The 14,978-nt window shown below is 51.1% G+C and overlaps 1 protein-coding gene across 1 annotated transcript; it reads right to left on the minus strand.

The window, feature by feature from the left end:
- Positions 1-926: 926 nt before the first annotated feature.
- NCF1 (neutrophil cytosolic factor 1) lies at positions 927-9,178 on the minus strand. Its single transcript, XM_069033603.1, has 11 exons — positions 9,042-9,178; positions 8,519-8,599; positions 8,117-8,192; positions 6,730-6,895; positions 6,536-6,591; positions 6,110-6,232; positions 5,617-5,724; positions 4,667-4,784; positions 3,951-4,058; positions 2,264-2,406; positions 927-1,371 (listed from the first exon to the last, which is right to left on the minus strand). Exons 1-11 carry the CDS (start codon positions 9,111-9,113, stop codon positions 1,253-1,255), a joined length of 1,170 nt encoding a protein of 389 aa, XP_068889704.1. The 5' UTR covers positions 9,114-9,178; the 3' UTR covers positions 927-1,252.
- Between the last annotated feature and the right edge of the window lie 5,800 nt (positions 9,179-14,978).

Consider the following 14,978-nt stretch of genomic DNA (forward strand, 5'->3'; position numbering starts at 1 on the left):
AAGCCTACACCCAGACCTACACCTCAATCTAAACACAGCCCCAGACCCTAATATGGGCTTAGACCCAGACCCAAACCACTGTCAAGAAAATTAATCCAGAAACACCAGAGGTTTATGTCCAAAAAGGACACAGAGGAGTCCTGTAACTTTATTTGAATAAAGGGAGAGGCCATGGGGTATTTCCCATGGGGTCTCTCAAGCTGTTAGAGGACGAAGCTTCCTTTTTATCCTAATATTCCAGCTGCATTTCTTTCTCTCTTCCCCCATTGGCTGAGGTACTTGAGAGGTACAGGCTTCCTGAACCACCTAATACAAACCCCCTCTCTAATGTGTGTCTCTGCCCCCCTTTTCTTCTTCCTTGTGTCTCTGTTCTTTTTCTCTAGGTCCAGGGATTTAGCTCGGCCTGGAGTGAGTAACAGTTTGTGTCAATTAGTGGAATTCCTATGGAATTTATGGTTCCTCCCATTGCTTCTTTCACCTCTCAGTATCTGGCTTTATCTACCAGCAGACACACGGTTTGTTTGCAAAGACGCCTCCTTCTCATTCCTTTCACTAAGATCAAAACTCAAACTCAGGCCCAAACCTAGATGTAGACACAGACCCATTCCAAACCCAAACTGAGATCATACCCAAACCCAGCCCCATCTGGCACAGCGATGACAGGGCTGGCTGTGGTGGCAGCCAAATCCTGCCGTCCCACCATATTCCCTGTGTGGAGCAGCCCTGTCCCAACATCGAGCCCTCGCTTTCCTCTTGAGGGAGCCAAGCAACCAACTTCCAGGAGGAAGCTGCTGTCCTTTCATCCCCCAAACTAAATTTCCTCACTGCCAGCATCTTTTGCAAGAGACCCTTGCCCAATATCTGCCCAGGAGAAACACCTTTCCCGCCGCCACGCCCACACTGCTCCTCAGGGTCTACCAAGTGTCTCTACTTTATTGATGAAAACACAAAAATAATTCAAAATATAAAGAGGTGATAGAAGGGCATCTAGAGATGAGGACTCTTGGTGGCTGTAAGGAGATGGTAGAGCAGGGTTGGTCCTTCCTTATAGTGCCACCAGGACACCTTGGGCTGGCCGCGATGGAGGATGAGGATGGGTGCTGTGCTGGGCTGGGCTGGTACGGCCAGCAGCCTCCCTGGCCTGTGGTGGCTGCCAGAACCACCTGGATCCCTGGTCTGGCTCCGAGCCCCAGCTGCGCAGGAGCTGGAGGAGATGAAGCATTGGGTGGATGGTGTGGGGGCTCACAGATCCTCACAGGATCTTCTTCCGTGTGCTCTCGGTGCAGCGGTTCAGGATAAGGTCTTTGCTGGGACGGGGAGGAACAGCAGGTTGAGCCTTGGGTTTGTTGCCCTCTGGCTCATTTTTCTCAACTGCAAGTAAAGAAGATGTCCAGATGGGTCAGAGCTCTTCACCACACACCACCCTCATGAACATTCAGCAGCTTCTTACATAATGGCCACCAAAGCTCCTGCCTCTTCTCCTGTCCCTGCTGCATGTAAATGGTCTTCCTGCAGGTTATGGTTTCAGGATGGGCCCACCAGTGCCCAGCTGGGAACTCTGCTAAGGGGAAGCCAATCTTTAGGTCTGGGAAGGTCATGGGGACTACCAGATCTAAAGGGTATACCTCAATGTCTACCCCTCTCCTTCTTCATGAAGAGAGGCTTTTTACAAGGGCCTGAACTGGCAGGACAAGGGGCAATGGCTTCACATTGACAGAGGCCAGGGTTAGATTAAATGTTAGGAAAAAGCTCTTTCCTGTGGAGGTAGTGAGGCAGAGGTTGCCCGAAGAAACTGTGGCTGCTCTGTGCCTGGAAATGTTCAAGGCTAGGTTGGATGAGGCTTGGAGCAACCTGATCAAGTGGAAGCTTGGAACGAATTGGTCTTTAAGGCCCCTTCCTACTGAAACCAAATTCTGTAATTCTATGATTCTTCATGCAACACTTCCTTCTGGGGGCTCTGCTGACAGCTAACATGCATGGCAATTGCAATGGTAATGGCACCATGGGGGAGGCTGGGTGCACAAAGGAAAGCACAGGTCCCAAATGTGGGCTGACCTCCTTCCAGGAGCATATTCTGCTCTGTGTCACCTATAGCCAGGAGTGAGAAACCTCACTGAAAGAAACATCTCCGTGCACAGACTCTCCCCATAGGAAAAGGGCAGATGGGCATGGTGTGACCTCAGCGTGCCATCCTGCTCCAGCTGCCAGCACTGGTGCGGGGCACGGGCCATGCCTGCAGGATTCCAGTTCCATTGAGACTTACCAATAACATTGGCCTTGTTCTGGGAATTTCCCCGCATGTTCCGCTGCTTCTGGATGTACTTCTTGCTGTTCCTCCTATAGGTCTCCTGGCTGATCTGCTTCCGGCCCTGCTTGTGGATGCTCTTCACATTTCGGATGGTGGATCTGTGAGGAGTGAGAAATAAAACTTTCAGTCTTCATGCTGGCAGCTCTCACACAACACACTTCTTTCCCCACACTTCCTCCTGTGCTTCACCCAAACCCCAATTTCTGCTTTTGGGTTTTGCCTGGTGGATGCCAGCCCTTGAGGGCAGCCATCAGTGAGACACAATGTACAACACGTTCAGAGGCAGCTGGATGGTGCTCTGGAAGCAAACACTGATGGATGAACCCTGAACACAAGTCTGGAAAGTAATGATGGGGATGGTGAGGAAGATTGGGCATAAGACTGGAAGGATGAGATGGGCATGAGGTTTATCCAAGAAAGCCCCAGATGTGATCTATAGCTCTTTGATGAAGGAACATACAGCACCTATCCTGGCTACAAAACTGAGGTCCCTGGTGTGGGGTTTGGCATGGCTCCCTGATGCTCAAGGGTGAGGAGAATGGAGTATGGGGCGTGTGTCAGCATGCACCTGGATGTGCAGTGTTAAACCCACAGGAGAGAAACTACTGAGGGAAGTGAAGGGCTGAGCAGCATGGGGCTGCTACAGGGGAACCCCCAGCACTGGGGACCGTCCCTGGGCAGGCAGATGGAGGCCCCTGCTTTGTCTTCAGTACCATGGCAGGAGTGAGGTGGCTCCTGATGTCCACCCCATGTCATTGTCCTCCTGCTCTTCTCAAAGAAATGTGCCTCTCTGCCTTCAGCTGCTTCCTGGTCTGAGCACAGACCCCATGTCATAGCAAAGCTCTTGCCTGTAACAGCAGGTTATGGCAACCTTTGCAACAGGGCTTGGCCTGGCTGCCAGTGCCACGGAGGCAGCAGTCACCATGGCAGGGTGACAAGCCACTGTCCTTGGAACAGGCCACCTCATCTCCCCCAGGGCTATCAGCAACCATCACTGTGTTCAAATAGATGGATATGGACCATTTTACACTGTCTCACATGCAATCCATGCTCCAGCAAAACTGGATTTGGAGAGACTTTATAGCAAGCCTGATGTGTCTTCTTGCAGAAAAAAAGAGATAGCAGCAAGATCTGCCCTTTTTAGCCATTCTTTTTGCATTGGAATTCATGAGTTATTGCTTTTTATCTTTTTAATCAAAATAAAATCCCTTACATTAGCTCAAATCCTCCCATTAGATTAGGCCACTTGGCAGCTCCATTTAGTCAAATCTCTCCTTGCCTCTGAAAGATTCAGTGCACACACTTAGGAAATAAGAAAACAGCCAATTTGAAAATTAAACAAAATTAGCCCAGAAAAGAAACTTTGCAGAAGGACAAGGAGAAATACACCTGATGGGAGGACCTGTTGGAGCAAGGATCATGGAGCCCTGCATCGGCAATGCTGGGGTGTCTGTGGGAGTTAGGGAGCACAGAGCTGGTGGAGGGACAGTCCTGGTCTGTCTTTGCCCTGCTTACATTTCTCCAGGCAGTTCCTCATTGACAGGGCAAGCAGGTGACACCACAACAACCTGTCTGATTTAATTTCATCTCTCTCAAAGAAGAGGGAGATGTTCTTCTGCCCTGTACACAGAGCTTCTCCTACCTCCGTGGAGGAGCACTCCGGTTCCTCTGCTCACTCTTCACAGAGGTGTTCACCTCCCCGGCTTTCTGCAGGTACATGGCGGGGTAATAACCTGTGGTTTCATCCTTCCTGCAGTGCAACACAAAGCTACATCAGTCGTGACTCTGCAACCACTTCCTCAATCCAGGAGGGAGATTTGATCATTCTTGTGGGTGGTCACAGAATCCCAGAATGGATTGTTTGGAAGGGACCTTAAAGGACCTCATTCCAATCCACTGCCACAGGCAGGGATACCTTTCCCTAGAACAGGTTGTTCCAAGCCCAGTCCAACCTGGCCCGGAACTCTTCCAGCTCAGGACATTCCATGATTCATGGCTCATGCCTGTCCCCCGCTGGTGCCATGTGGGTTACCTCTCATGTTTCTCGCAGCTGGGATGAAAGTTGAGGTTTTGCAAAGCAAAATGTGCCAGAACAATTAGAGGCAAAATAACATGCTTTTTTTTCCCCCCATCTTCCTCCTTCTTGGATATTTCTGAAGCTCTCAGCAGAGGAATCTCCAGCTGCAATGTTTAATATTTGGCAAAGAACAGGCTGTGAGAAGCAGCCCTGCAAAAGGAAGTGCTGGGCAGTGGCACCAAAGAGGCCATGGCTTTCAAGGCCCTGATGTGGAGAACCAGGGGTGCTCCCGTCCCTCTGCCTGAATGCTGCTCGCCTGACCCGTTCTTGGCTTCTCTCACCTGATGACCCACCAGCCATCAAGAAGCTTGTGGATGACTTCAATGGTATCGCCCTCCTTGAGGGTCAGCTCATCCTCTTCCACAGCAGTGTAGCTTTTCCAGACCATGTATGCCTCACCTACACACAAAATGGGGACGGTGGATCATGTGCTTACACCCCAGGGACAGGGGCTCAACCTCCCCAGCCACTGAGAAGAGGAGGCACCAGAGCATTAGGAAGCACCCTGTATTTTAGGCAAGGCTCAGGGTGCTTCAGGTTTGGATTCAGACTTCCCCCAGTCTTGACATTGCCTATGGCTCATCCCAGCCCCTTCACCATCTCTCCAGAAGAAAGTTTTTGGGTGTAAGCAGAGGAAGCACACCTATCTCTGCTGGAAAGTGTGTTCAGAATGTGAGTGGTGAAATAAGGCAGAAGGAAGTGCTGTGCTAATAGAGCCTGTTCCAGAGTTGTGAAACCCACAAAGCTGAAGCCTGTTGAGCAATTGGCACAAGTCTGCAGGATCCTCTCTCTGCTCCACGTGATAAAGCCCTGCTGTCATGGCAGGGCAATGCACGGGGCAGGGAGTGGGGCTGGACCTGACAAGGACAGCACAGAGGCGAAGACCTCGAGAACGCCTGCACCTGATTTGGATGCTGCACCGCGCTGTTCTGTTAAGCCAGCACCTCAGCCTTCACCCAGCCAGCTCAGCATGGCCACTGGGTAAAGATGCACATCTGTGATCTGCCAAAACACAAATCTAATGCTGAGTTGCAGGTCATGGGAAGCTCCCAAGGTTGACACTGAAACACCAAGCCATGAGATTTATCCCTCCTGGCAGTTCCTACAGCAGCATCTCTCTGCCCAGTGATCCTGCTCAGTCTGAATTGCCCAGCTTTGCAGTGAGCCAGCTCAGTGGAGAGCTGCAGCAGGTTGTGCTCTGACACACACCCTGGTCACCCCAACTTTTTACCTGCATAGTTAGGCTCCTGCTCTTCAGACTCATCGGGACCATCCATTGGCTCCAGATAGGCAGCAGGGACCCAGCCTCGTTTATTCTTCAGTTGACAAAACCACCAGCCTGCAAGGAAAGCACCCATGGGCAAGAGCAGAGAGTGTTGTGGGGACTGGCACCAGGTCTGCCCCAGCCAGGGCCGGTGCAGGCATCTCCATGTCCTGTCACTGTTGAAGGGACAGTGCTGGGGCCAGTCTCTGTTGACATGGTGCAACCAGAGAACTTGACCAGTTCATCCTGTTCCTGCTGGGCAGGAAGCCTCACAGGCTGAGGCATGTCCAGGACGTTGCACAGTTTTCTAGAACTGCCCCTCATCCTTCAGCCTTCACTGCCATAACTAGCTCACATGCTGTGTTGGGACACAAGATGCAAGGGTAGTACTCATTCCTGCTGAAATTGTGGCAGGGAGGAGGCTGGCCCTCAGGAGCCCTCCAGAGGGATGGACACATACCGTTCTCGCTCTTCTCCACGACATCTACCATGTCCCCAGCTTTGACAGACATCTCAGACGTGGAACTCTTCTCATAGTCAGCGATGGCTCGGTACGTTTGCAGGACAATGGGACCCGTGATGTCTGCATGGGAGAAGTGATGGATTTTCCCTCCTCCAGCCCCCTACCCAGAAACACCCTATTTCAGGCAGGCCAAAAGCAGCCCCAGGACAGCCCAAACTGCCTTCCCAGCCTCCTTCAGCCCCAAACCAGTTGGATTTCAGGACAGAGATTCATTCCCCCTGAGGATTTGGCTTCCCCGCAGCTGCAGCTCTGGGACAGCGATCATGCCCTTGATGGGGTATCTGCCATGGGATGGCAACCCCACTCCCCAGCAGGCTTTGCTGCTGCCAAGGCAGCCACTTGCAGCCCTCTGAGACCTCTTACCAGTGGGGTTTTTCTTGGAATCCTTTGGCAGGAGGAAGACCTCAGGCTTCTTGATCCTAGACAGGTCAGAGCAAAGGCAGCTCAATGCCAACCACCTCTACCCATCAGCAGAGACACCCTTCCTGCAGGCTACTGCCAGCACCCAAGGCCAGGAATGCAGGATTTCCCTCAAAATAGCATGCAGCTGGACTCACTGGCTGTCTGTGACAGGGTTCATGTCATCATGACGGACCTTGAAGAAGTTGACCACATGCAGGCACCGAGAGATCTTGTGGGGTAGGTTGACCAGTGTGTAGCAGTACTCGGCCAGTGTGCCCTGCCTGTTCTGAGTTGAGCGCTGCCCATCAAACCACTTTGGGGCTGTGGGAGAGGAAAAAGGGCTCAGAAAAAGCAGACAGAGAGCCTTGTTTTTAGTACTTTCCCAAGCATGCTGCTCTGAATCATTAATTTTGCCCTGAAAACAAGTGGGTCTGGCCCCAAGGTGCTGCATGGCTGAGTTGTGCCAATAAGGTGAAGATCTGCGTGAGCACAGCTCATGCAAGCCCAGAAATGATCCTGTTTGACCCCATGTCAGTTTTAGGGTAACTCCTACGTGTGTGTTCAGACTAAGCCCAACTGCTGGGCCACAAATACAGCAGAGGCACTGGGGCACCAGAAGGGGCTCGGGAACCAGCCTGCAGCCGAGGAACTATACTTATCCTCCCATCCCACTGGTCATGGTGTTCTTGACCCCAGAGCTCTAAGATACTGCTGGCAATCCTGACCCCCAGCAGTACTGAACCGCATGATGGGGGTGCTTTTGTGCAGTCGGTGGCACCCCATGCCCCCCCAGCAGTCTGACAGCTGTCTGGTCCCCAGTGCTCTCAGTTTCTCAAATGGAATAAGGATGCTTTGAACAACCCCAGCATGGTGGAGGCAGCACGCTGGAAGAGGCCCAGCATGGTGGTGGTGTTAGTCCAGCTGCAACAGAGCCCCCCCAGAGTGGCACCCACACTGCTGCACAGTGCAGGCTTACTCCTTCTCCAGAGATGTCGACCACACCTGTAGCTCTTTCTCAGGCTCCCTTCTGCCTCCTTTAAAGCAGGAAATTAAAATGGGGAAGTTTTCTGACGTGCACCTTGTTGGGGAACAGTGTCAGCTGTTTGGATCAGGAGTTCATTCCCTGTCATTGAAGACATATTGCATTGTTTCCTCTTACAAAGTATCTGTGTTTCCATAAGGGCTTTAAGCCAACCCTAGTAATGGTGTCACCAAAGGAGGGCTCAGCTCAGCTCCACTCAGTTCAGCCTCCCCAAAGCCAGAGACTTTGCACCAGCCAGAGGTCACAGCTGATGCTTCTGGACGTGCTTCTGGGGTGCCGTCTTTAGAGAGGAAGGACGGGGTCTGCGGGGCTGCTGAGTGTTTGGAGGAACCACTGCCACTGCTCAGACCTTTCTGGGGTTTTGATTTCAAGCCTGGTGTACAGGAAATACTGCACCATGCACCTGTATGGGAGGCAGCCAGCACAGCTCAACCCACCAGGGAATTTCCCAGCTAGCTGCAATTTCTCTTCACCCCCCAGCCACGGTGCTTGCCCCTCACCTGGCAAGTGCGGGATGATCCGGTTCTCTATGTTGATGTCCCCGGATTCAATGGGGAACATCTCCTTCAGCGCTTTCTGCAGAGCAGAGCCAGGCATGACAGTGAGGATGGCACCAGGGGAACACTCTGTGACATCCACTCCTCTGCCCCTAGCTTGCCTCCTTTCCTGGTGCTCGCCCTGCTGCCACTAGCATGTGTTGGCTGGATCCCACACCTCGGCACTGGGAGAAACCTGCCCAGGGACACAGAGCCAATGGTTCCCACCTTCAAGGGGCAAAAGAGATTGAAGGACTGGACCCAGAAGCCTCTTTTGAACCAGGTTTGCTTTAAGGCAATTTCAGATGGAGTTCACCCTCCTTCCACCCCCCCACCCCTGGGCCCACGTGTCCCGGGAGGACTCACGTGGAACTCATATATTTCAGTAAAGCGGCGGTAGACGACCTTTTCAGAGAGGTCATTCCACTTCACCAGGAACATGTAGACCTGAGGGATAAAGCAGAGGCTGCAGTTCTGCAGGCAAGTGGGACCCCACACCCCACTGTGCCCGGGGAGCCCTGTGGATGGTCCAGTTTCAGATAGAGTGTTTTCATTCCACCACCCCAATGCAAGTAGCTCTGATTTGCCAGCAAACAAATGGGCACTAGGGGAGCTTGGCAGGGACAGAGAGGGGATGGAAACATGCAGGTGGGTGGCAAACAAAGAGGAAAAAGACCTTTCTAAGCCTGCAAAGTAACCAACAGCTTGCAAAGGAGGTGCCCGAAGTCTTGCATGTTCAGTACATTTTAGTCTCTGGCTGCCTCCAGCTCATGGTATCAGCCATGACCCCCTAAAAAAGGAAGCTTTTAGGCCCTCAGTCACATTTGTCTAAGGAAATTTGTTGGCCAGCCCACAGTCCTCACTTGCCAGAATGCTGCTGAGTACTCACATAGTGCTGGCTGGGGAAAAACCTTTTCTCGTAGCCCAGCAGTTCGATGTGCCGGATGAAGGTGTCCCCCATTGCTGCTCCTGCCCGCAGTATTCTACTCCAGACCCTGCTCCTGCCTGTCTGGGTGTCTGGGCGCTCTCCCCTCCCCTCTGCCCTCGCACAGCTCTGCTCTGTCTTAAAGCCCTGGGGAAGCGGAACTCCCGCTGCAATCGCACCCGTAATCGTTTACCCGCTGTGGTTTGTACTGAGTCGGTGCTTCCCATGGCAAGTTCCCAGCTCAGCCCCTCCAGTGGCTCCAGGACTGGGGAGGAGGTGAGCTGGGAGGCCTCTGGGATAACCTGAAGGCACCTCTGGAATCAAAGGACAGTGAAGGCTGAGGGCCAGGCTGGCTGCCCTGATATCCAAAGGACTCCTGACTGCTGATGTTGCCCCCTGAAGGCACAGGGTGCTGCAGCAGAGGGTTAAGGACAAGTGCCTTGGCAGTGACAGCCAGAGACACCTTTACCCTATCAGAGATGGAAGGGCTGAATGAAGCATGTAACGCACTCCCTGAGCCCCAGGAATGGCAATACTGTCTTCTGTGAGGCTGGAAATGGCAGGTCGAGAATCTGGGGCACAGCACAGGCAGGATGGGGCAGCCATGGGCTCAGTGTGCGAGAGCCCCTCCCCTTGCATCACCATGTCCTTTCAGTCACTTGCAGCTCCCCCAAAATCTGCCACCAAAAGGCTCCCATGAGGAGCCCCTGAGGACCTGAGCCAGTCCCAGCCCTGCTCAACACCTTACCTGGGCACAGGCCTGAATGGGAGGGGACTCCAGGCACAGGGAAACCCCAGAGTGGGCTAGAGACAGACCCCTGCATCCTGCTGGGAGAGCAGGAGAGTCCCTTGCTAAGCCCTTCTGAAATGCCAGTGTACCAACTGCATCCATCTCCTTCTCATCCTCCATCCTCAGTCCTGAGCAGAAAGACCTGAAGGAATGTGAGAGCTGCAGGGATCAATCCCACACTGCTTGCCATCAAAGGCATACCCAGGAGCACTTCTGTCCCCTCAAAGGGCACCCTCAATTACAATGGGCACCAGAGGTGGGCACTCACCTGACAGAGCCAGGACCTGCTCTCCACAGGATCCTTGGAGGAGCCCAGCTCCAGCCAGCTGTGAACACTCAGCTCCATCCCCGACTCTGTGCTCCATCCCATCTGGAAGCCTGTGCCCGAGTGCAGCTGATGTTCCCAGCAGGCCAGCACGTTACCATGAGCTGGGTGCTAGAGCAAACCCAGCCCCATGCTCAGCCAGGAGCAGAGATGCCTTGGGCAGAGGCAGCAGTCCCAAACCACAACAGAGCTCACAGGGGCTCTCCCTACTGACACCAGCACAGCATCAGCCCAATGCCCTTAGTAGATTGTAAAGACAAAAGGTTGCTCTGGCTGCATTAAAAACATCAAATACTAACCGTAGCCCTCCCCTGGAACTTGGGTGTGGTACTTGCAGCTGTGCAATAGTAAATGGTCATTTACATTCCGTTTCTTATTATTTAACATGGGGACTTCCCTATATGCAAGGCAAAATTACACAACCACAGACACTAAAAAAGATCCATCCAGGGCTGTTTGGATTCTGCTCTGTTAGTCACCAGATAACTGCTGCTTATTCAGAACACCATAAACTTTGTCATAAAAGCTTATTTCATAATTACAATTGTTTGTACTAAATTTAAAACTGCATTACAGACAGTACATTACTGGAAACCACTTAATTCACATGCTTCTTCCTGTTTCCTCATTTCTCATCTTGTGATGTGAGAAATGAGAGGTTTTAGATGCCACTTTCAGTGAAGTTCACAGCGAAACACCACCTGTAACTCAGTGTGATACATTGCTGAGCATTCCATCAAATGTCTCACAGCTAATACATGTCAAGAAGCATGATTTTAGAAGAGTCCTCCATCTGTTCCAAGAGGAACATCCCATCCAAACAAGCTAAGTTGTGTTGGTTTTGCACAGCCTGGTTTATGGTAGGTAGCAGGGGGGCCACGGAGGTGGCTTCTGTGAGAAGCTGCTAGAAGCTTCCACCATGTCCAGCAGAGCCAATCCCTGATGGCTCTGAAGATGGACATGGCACTGGCCAAACCTGGGCCAATTAGAGATGATGGCAACGTCTCCGTGGTAACAGATTTAAGAATACATCAAAGCAAAGGTGGTGGCGCAGTTTTAATTCCAGCCAGAGAGGAGGAGGTGAGAACATGTGAGGAACAACAACATGGAGACACCAAGGTCAGTGCAGAAGGAGGGGGAGGAGGTGCTCCAGGCGCCGGAGCCGATTCCTCTGCAGGCCGTGGTGCAGACCATGGTGAGGCAGCTGTGCCCCTGCAGCCCCTGGGGATCCATGGGATGCAGAGATCCACCCGCAGCCCCTGGGGATCCATGGGATGCAGAGATCCACCCGCAGCCCCTGGGGATCCATGGGATGCAGAGATCCACCCGCAGCCCCTGGGGATCCATGGGATGCAGAGATCCACCTGCAGCCCCTGGGGATCCACGGGATGCAGAGATCCACCCGCAGCCCCTGGGGATCCACGGGATGCAGAGATCCAGCTGCAGCCCCTGGTGATCCATGGGATGCAGAGATCCAGCTGCAGCCCCTGGGGATCCATGGGATGCAGAGATCCACCCGCAGCCCCTGGGGGAGGTGCCCGTGCCAGAGCGGGTGGATGCCTGGAGGAAGCTGTGATCCAGTGGGAGACCTGGTGGAGAGAGAGGGCCCTGCTTCCAGGCTGGAGCAGCCTGGCCTTGGAGGGATGCACCCCCTGGAAGAGAGACCCACGGCACAGCAGTTTTGGGGGGCTGTGTGCCCGTGGGAGGGGCTCACACTGCAGCAGTTTTGGGAGGACTGCTGCTCGTGAGATTGGAACCACATTGAAGTTCACGAAGAACTCTCACAGGGGAAGGACTCCTCTCCCTGAGCAGCAGAGGAGATCTCGAGTGACAAACTGACCAAACCCCCGTGCCCTGTCTCCCTGCACTGTTGGTGGGAAGGAGGGAAGGGTTGGGGGGGGGGGGGGGGAAGGTGTTTTTAAGGACTTATTTTACTTCTCATTATCCCCCTCTGATTTTGTTAGCAACAAATTCACTTTGTACCTCTAAGCTGAGCCTGTTTTGCCCTTGAAGTGTATGAACCCTTCATTAAATTCTTCTCTCTCCTCTGCCCAGCTGTGGCAGGGGAGGGCAAGTGAGCAACTTTCGTGGGTGCCTGGCATCTGGCCAGTGTCAAACCACAACGTAAGTTTACTGAGTTCATGAACTGATTCACATTTTGGGAAACAAGGCTGGGATCTGAACACAGGACCCCATTTTGAGAGAGATGGAGAAGATCCATGTCCTCCAGAGCAAGCTGGTAGCAGTGCTCTCAGCAAGGCCTCACTGCTTTGGAGTGGGAACAGCACACACAGGACTTCAGAGGATAGATTTCAGTCAAGGTTGTTGAAGATGGAGTGCTGAAGTTTAAGAGTTTCTCAGGCAAATGGACTATCCTCTTTTTGGCACTGCTCCACTCAAAATTAGTACCAAAACCTCTTAGGATATAAGAGTTGATGGAAGGAATGCCACCCTAATCTTTGTTCAAAATAAAATTTTTGATTCTTAGTAGTTTAAATTTCAGCTTAATTCATTACAGAGCCAAGAGAGGCCCGTCTTATGTCACTGATGGCAGACAGCTATTAAACAATCACAGAAATGAGAGTCTGCCCTCTTCCTTGGCTGTGGGTCTCTGACAGGACAGGTATGAAAAGAAACAAAAGAGGAAAGGTTTGAGTTTTATATGTGGAAAACTTCAAATCCCAAGAGAAAAACACTGGCCAGCAACTGCATCAAAGAGATATTGGACCTCAGCTGGTGGTTATGCTGTGAGAAAAGCCAGGGTGCCATATCCAAGGAATGCCCAGTTCCACCATGGACACCCTGAATCCTACACTACTTGGATCCAAAATTCCCATTTAAGAGAAAGGAGACAGTCCACTGCACAGGACAGGCTTTTAAAGTTCAGTAAAACATGAGAAATAAATACTCGTCTGCTTCTTCATCACCACAAACCTTCCCTGTTGGGACAAAAATTAGGCAGAGCTCTGGTAAGTTGTTGGAATTTTATTTATTTATTTATTTATTTATTTATTTATTTATTTATTTATTTATTAGTACAGCCAAGGCTTTTTAGGGCACATCTCATGTACTACTAGTTTGAAAATGAGTGAGATTTTCATACGCGGTCAACATCTCAAAAGTCTGCTAATTGTTAGGACTATAGGCAGATAATTTCTTAATATAAAATTGGTATTTGGAAGGTATAAATATTGGTGTAATTATTTTGTTGGTCTAATTTCTCTCTACTGGATATATCTCAAAATGTCTGAGACCAAAAAGAGCCTTCAGCCTTGAGTGCCAATGCACCCATCAGCACTACTGCCCACCCAGCAGTGGGCCAGACACGATGCACACCATGTAAGGACTTCAGTCCCCCCAGTAAAACCATTGCAATCACTTTCACTTCATTTTTCTTTAAGCACCTGCATACAAAGTTTCAGTAGAGCCACTCTGCTGTTACACACTTGACAAGGCAAAACCCTGGAATTATTTATTTCCCCAGTTCCTCTGCTGTAACTCTTTGCCCTCATTTTGAGTGAGCACTAACAACTTCACCAGCAATAGACAGCTGGGCAGGCAGCTGTGCAAAAAGTGCCTCCTAAAGAAGGCTGCAAGTAAAGAAGGGATGAACCATCCTGCTTTTTCAGAAGAGGAAGTCAAGCCAGCTGAAACCTGGAGAGAGCTGCATTAGCTCATTTCCCCATTCTAAACACGTCCAGAAGCAAGAGTGAAACCTGGTCCCAAACTACTGCTCGAGGTTTATTAACTGAGCATGTCTGTTCAAGTGATCAGCAGGCAAATGTGCTGGAGGTTATAATGTGGACAGTGCCCACACAGCTGGGTTAACAGGCAAGGAACGGCAGGTGGTCACATTCCATGGGCTGGGAATGGCTGGCTGCTGAGGCAGGAAGGCAGCACGGCACCAACCTCCACCAGCTCCTATCTGGAGAGAAGGAAGGTAGGACCAGGATGAGCATTTTCAAAATGCCTCACATGGAGCTAACCCTGCCCCTGCTGACATCACCAACACAAGGTCCCAGTATTGATGTGAGAGCACCTAGATCTGTGTGGAGCAATTGTGAAACACAAGCAGATGTCCTGTAGGTCTCCCTTATCTCCAGAATGACAGAGATGTGCTGCTCTGAATTTACCTGCTGTATTTCAGGTTGCTCCCAGGGAATAGATACTGCACTTAATTGAATTTAAGGCTTCGAAATTTTCCTTGAAGATACAACCACCTCACCCACCTAGAGCTGAATTTCTGTCTCAAAGGCATGACTGAACCTTAATTCTTTGCTGGCAGGAAGTAACCATGCTACAGCATGTTCTACCTGCCTACAGAATTACTGCTAGGACTTGATTTGATTTAAAAGGTGTAACTGTATACTGCACGGACAGTCATGAAAAACACCAGAAAGGTCTTTATTTCTTCATCAGGGAATATGATTTACCATTTGTGCATTATGCAATCATCCCAAACTCGTGCCAGTAAAAGAGGTACCTTTACAAGTAATCTGCATCTTTAGAGATTATCATATAGCCAGAACTGTATATCTCTTATGGTTTGTGAAACTTAAATAAAAAGGTGTACATAAGTCTGTTACAGGTTGTGAGGCATAACCAGGGCCACAGGGGACTTAATTTAATTGTGGTATTCACAGAATATTCTGAGTTTTTGACATAATAGGATTTAGAGGAGGGTGTAGCATGTTTCTGTAACTAGTTCTGGATGAACAGATGGACATCTCCCACAGCCTTCAGCAGAAAAGCTCTCACATGAGTCCATGCAGCTATTGTCTACAGT

Source organism: Aphelocoma coerulescens, chromosome 19 (assembly GCF_041296385.1).
Source record: "Aphelocoma coerulescens isolate FSJ_1873_10779 chromosome 19, UR_Acoe_1.0, whole genome shotgun sequence".
NCBI classification, from domain to species: Eukaryota; Metazoa; Chordata; class Aves; order Passeriformes; family Corvidae; genus Aphelocoma; species Aphelocoma coerulescens.

Coding starts and splice junctions, on each gene's coding strand:
- NCF1 (XM_069033603.1), bottom strand. CDS start 9,113: ATGGGGGACACCTTCATCCGGCACATCGAACTGCTGGGCTACGAGAAA. Junction 2,407..3,950: donor CGGAGTGCTCCTCCACGGAG/GTAGGAGAAGCT, acceptor CACTCCTCACAG/ATCCACCATCCGAAATGTGA. Junction 1,372..2,263: donor GAACAAGGCCAATGTTATTG/GTAAGTCTCAAT, acceptor CTTTACTTGCAG/TTGAGAAAAATGAGCCAGAG.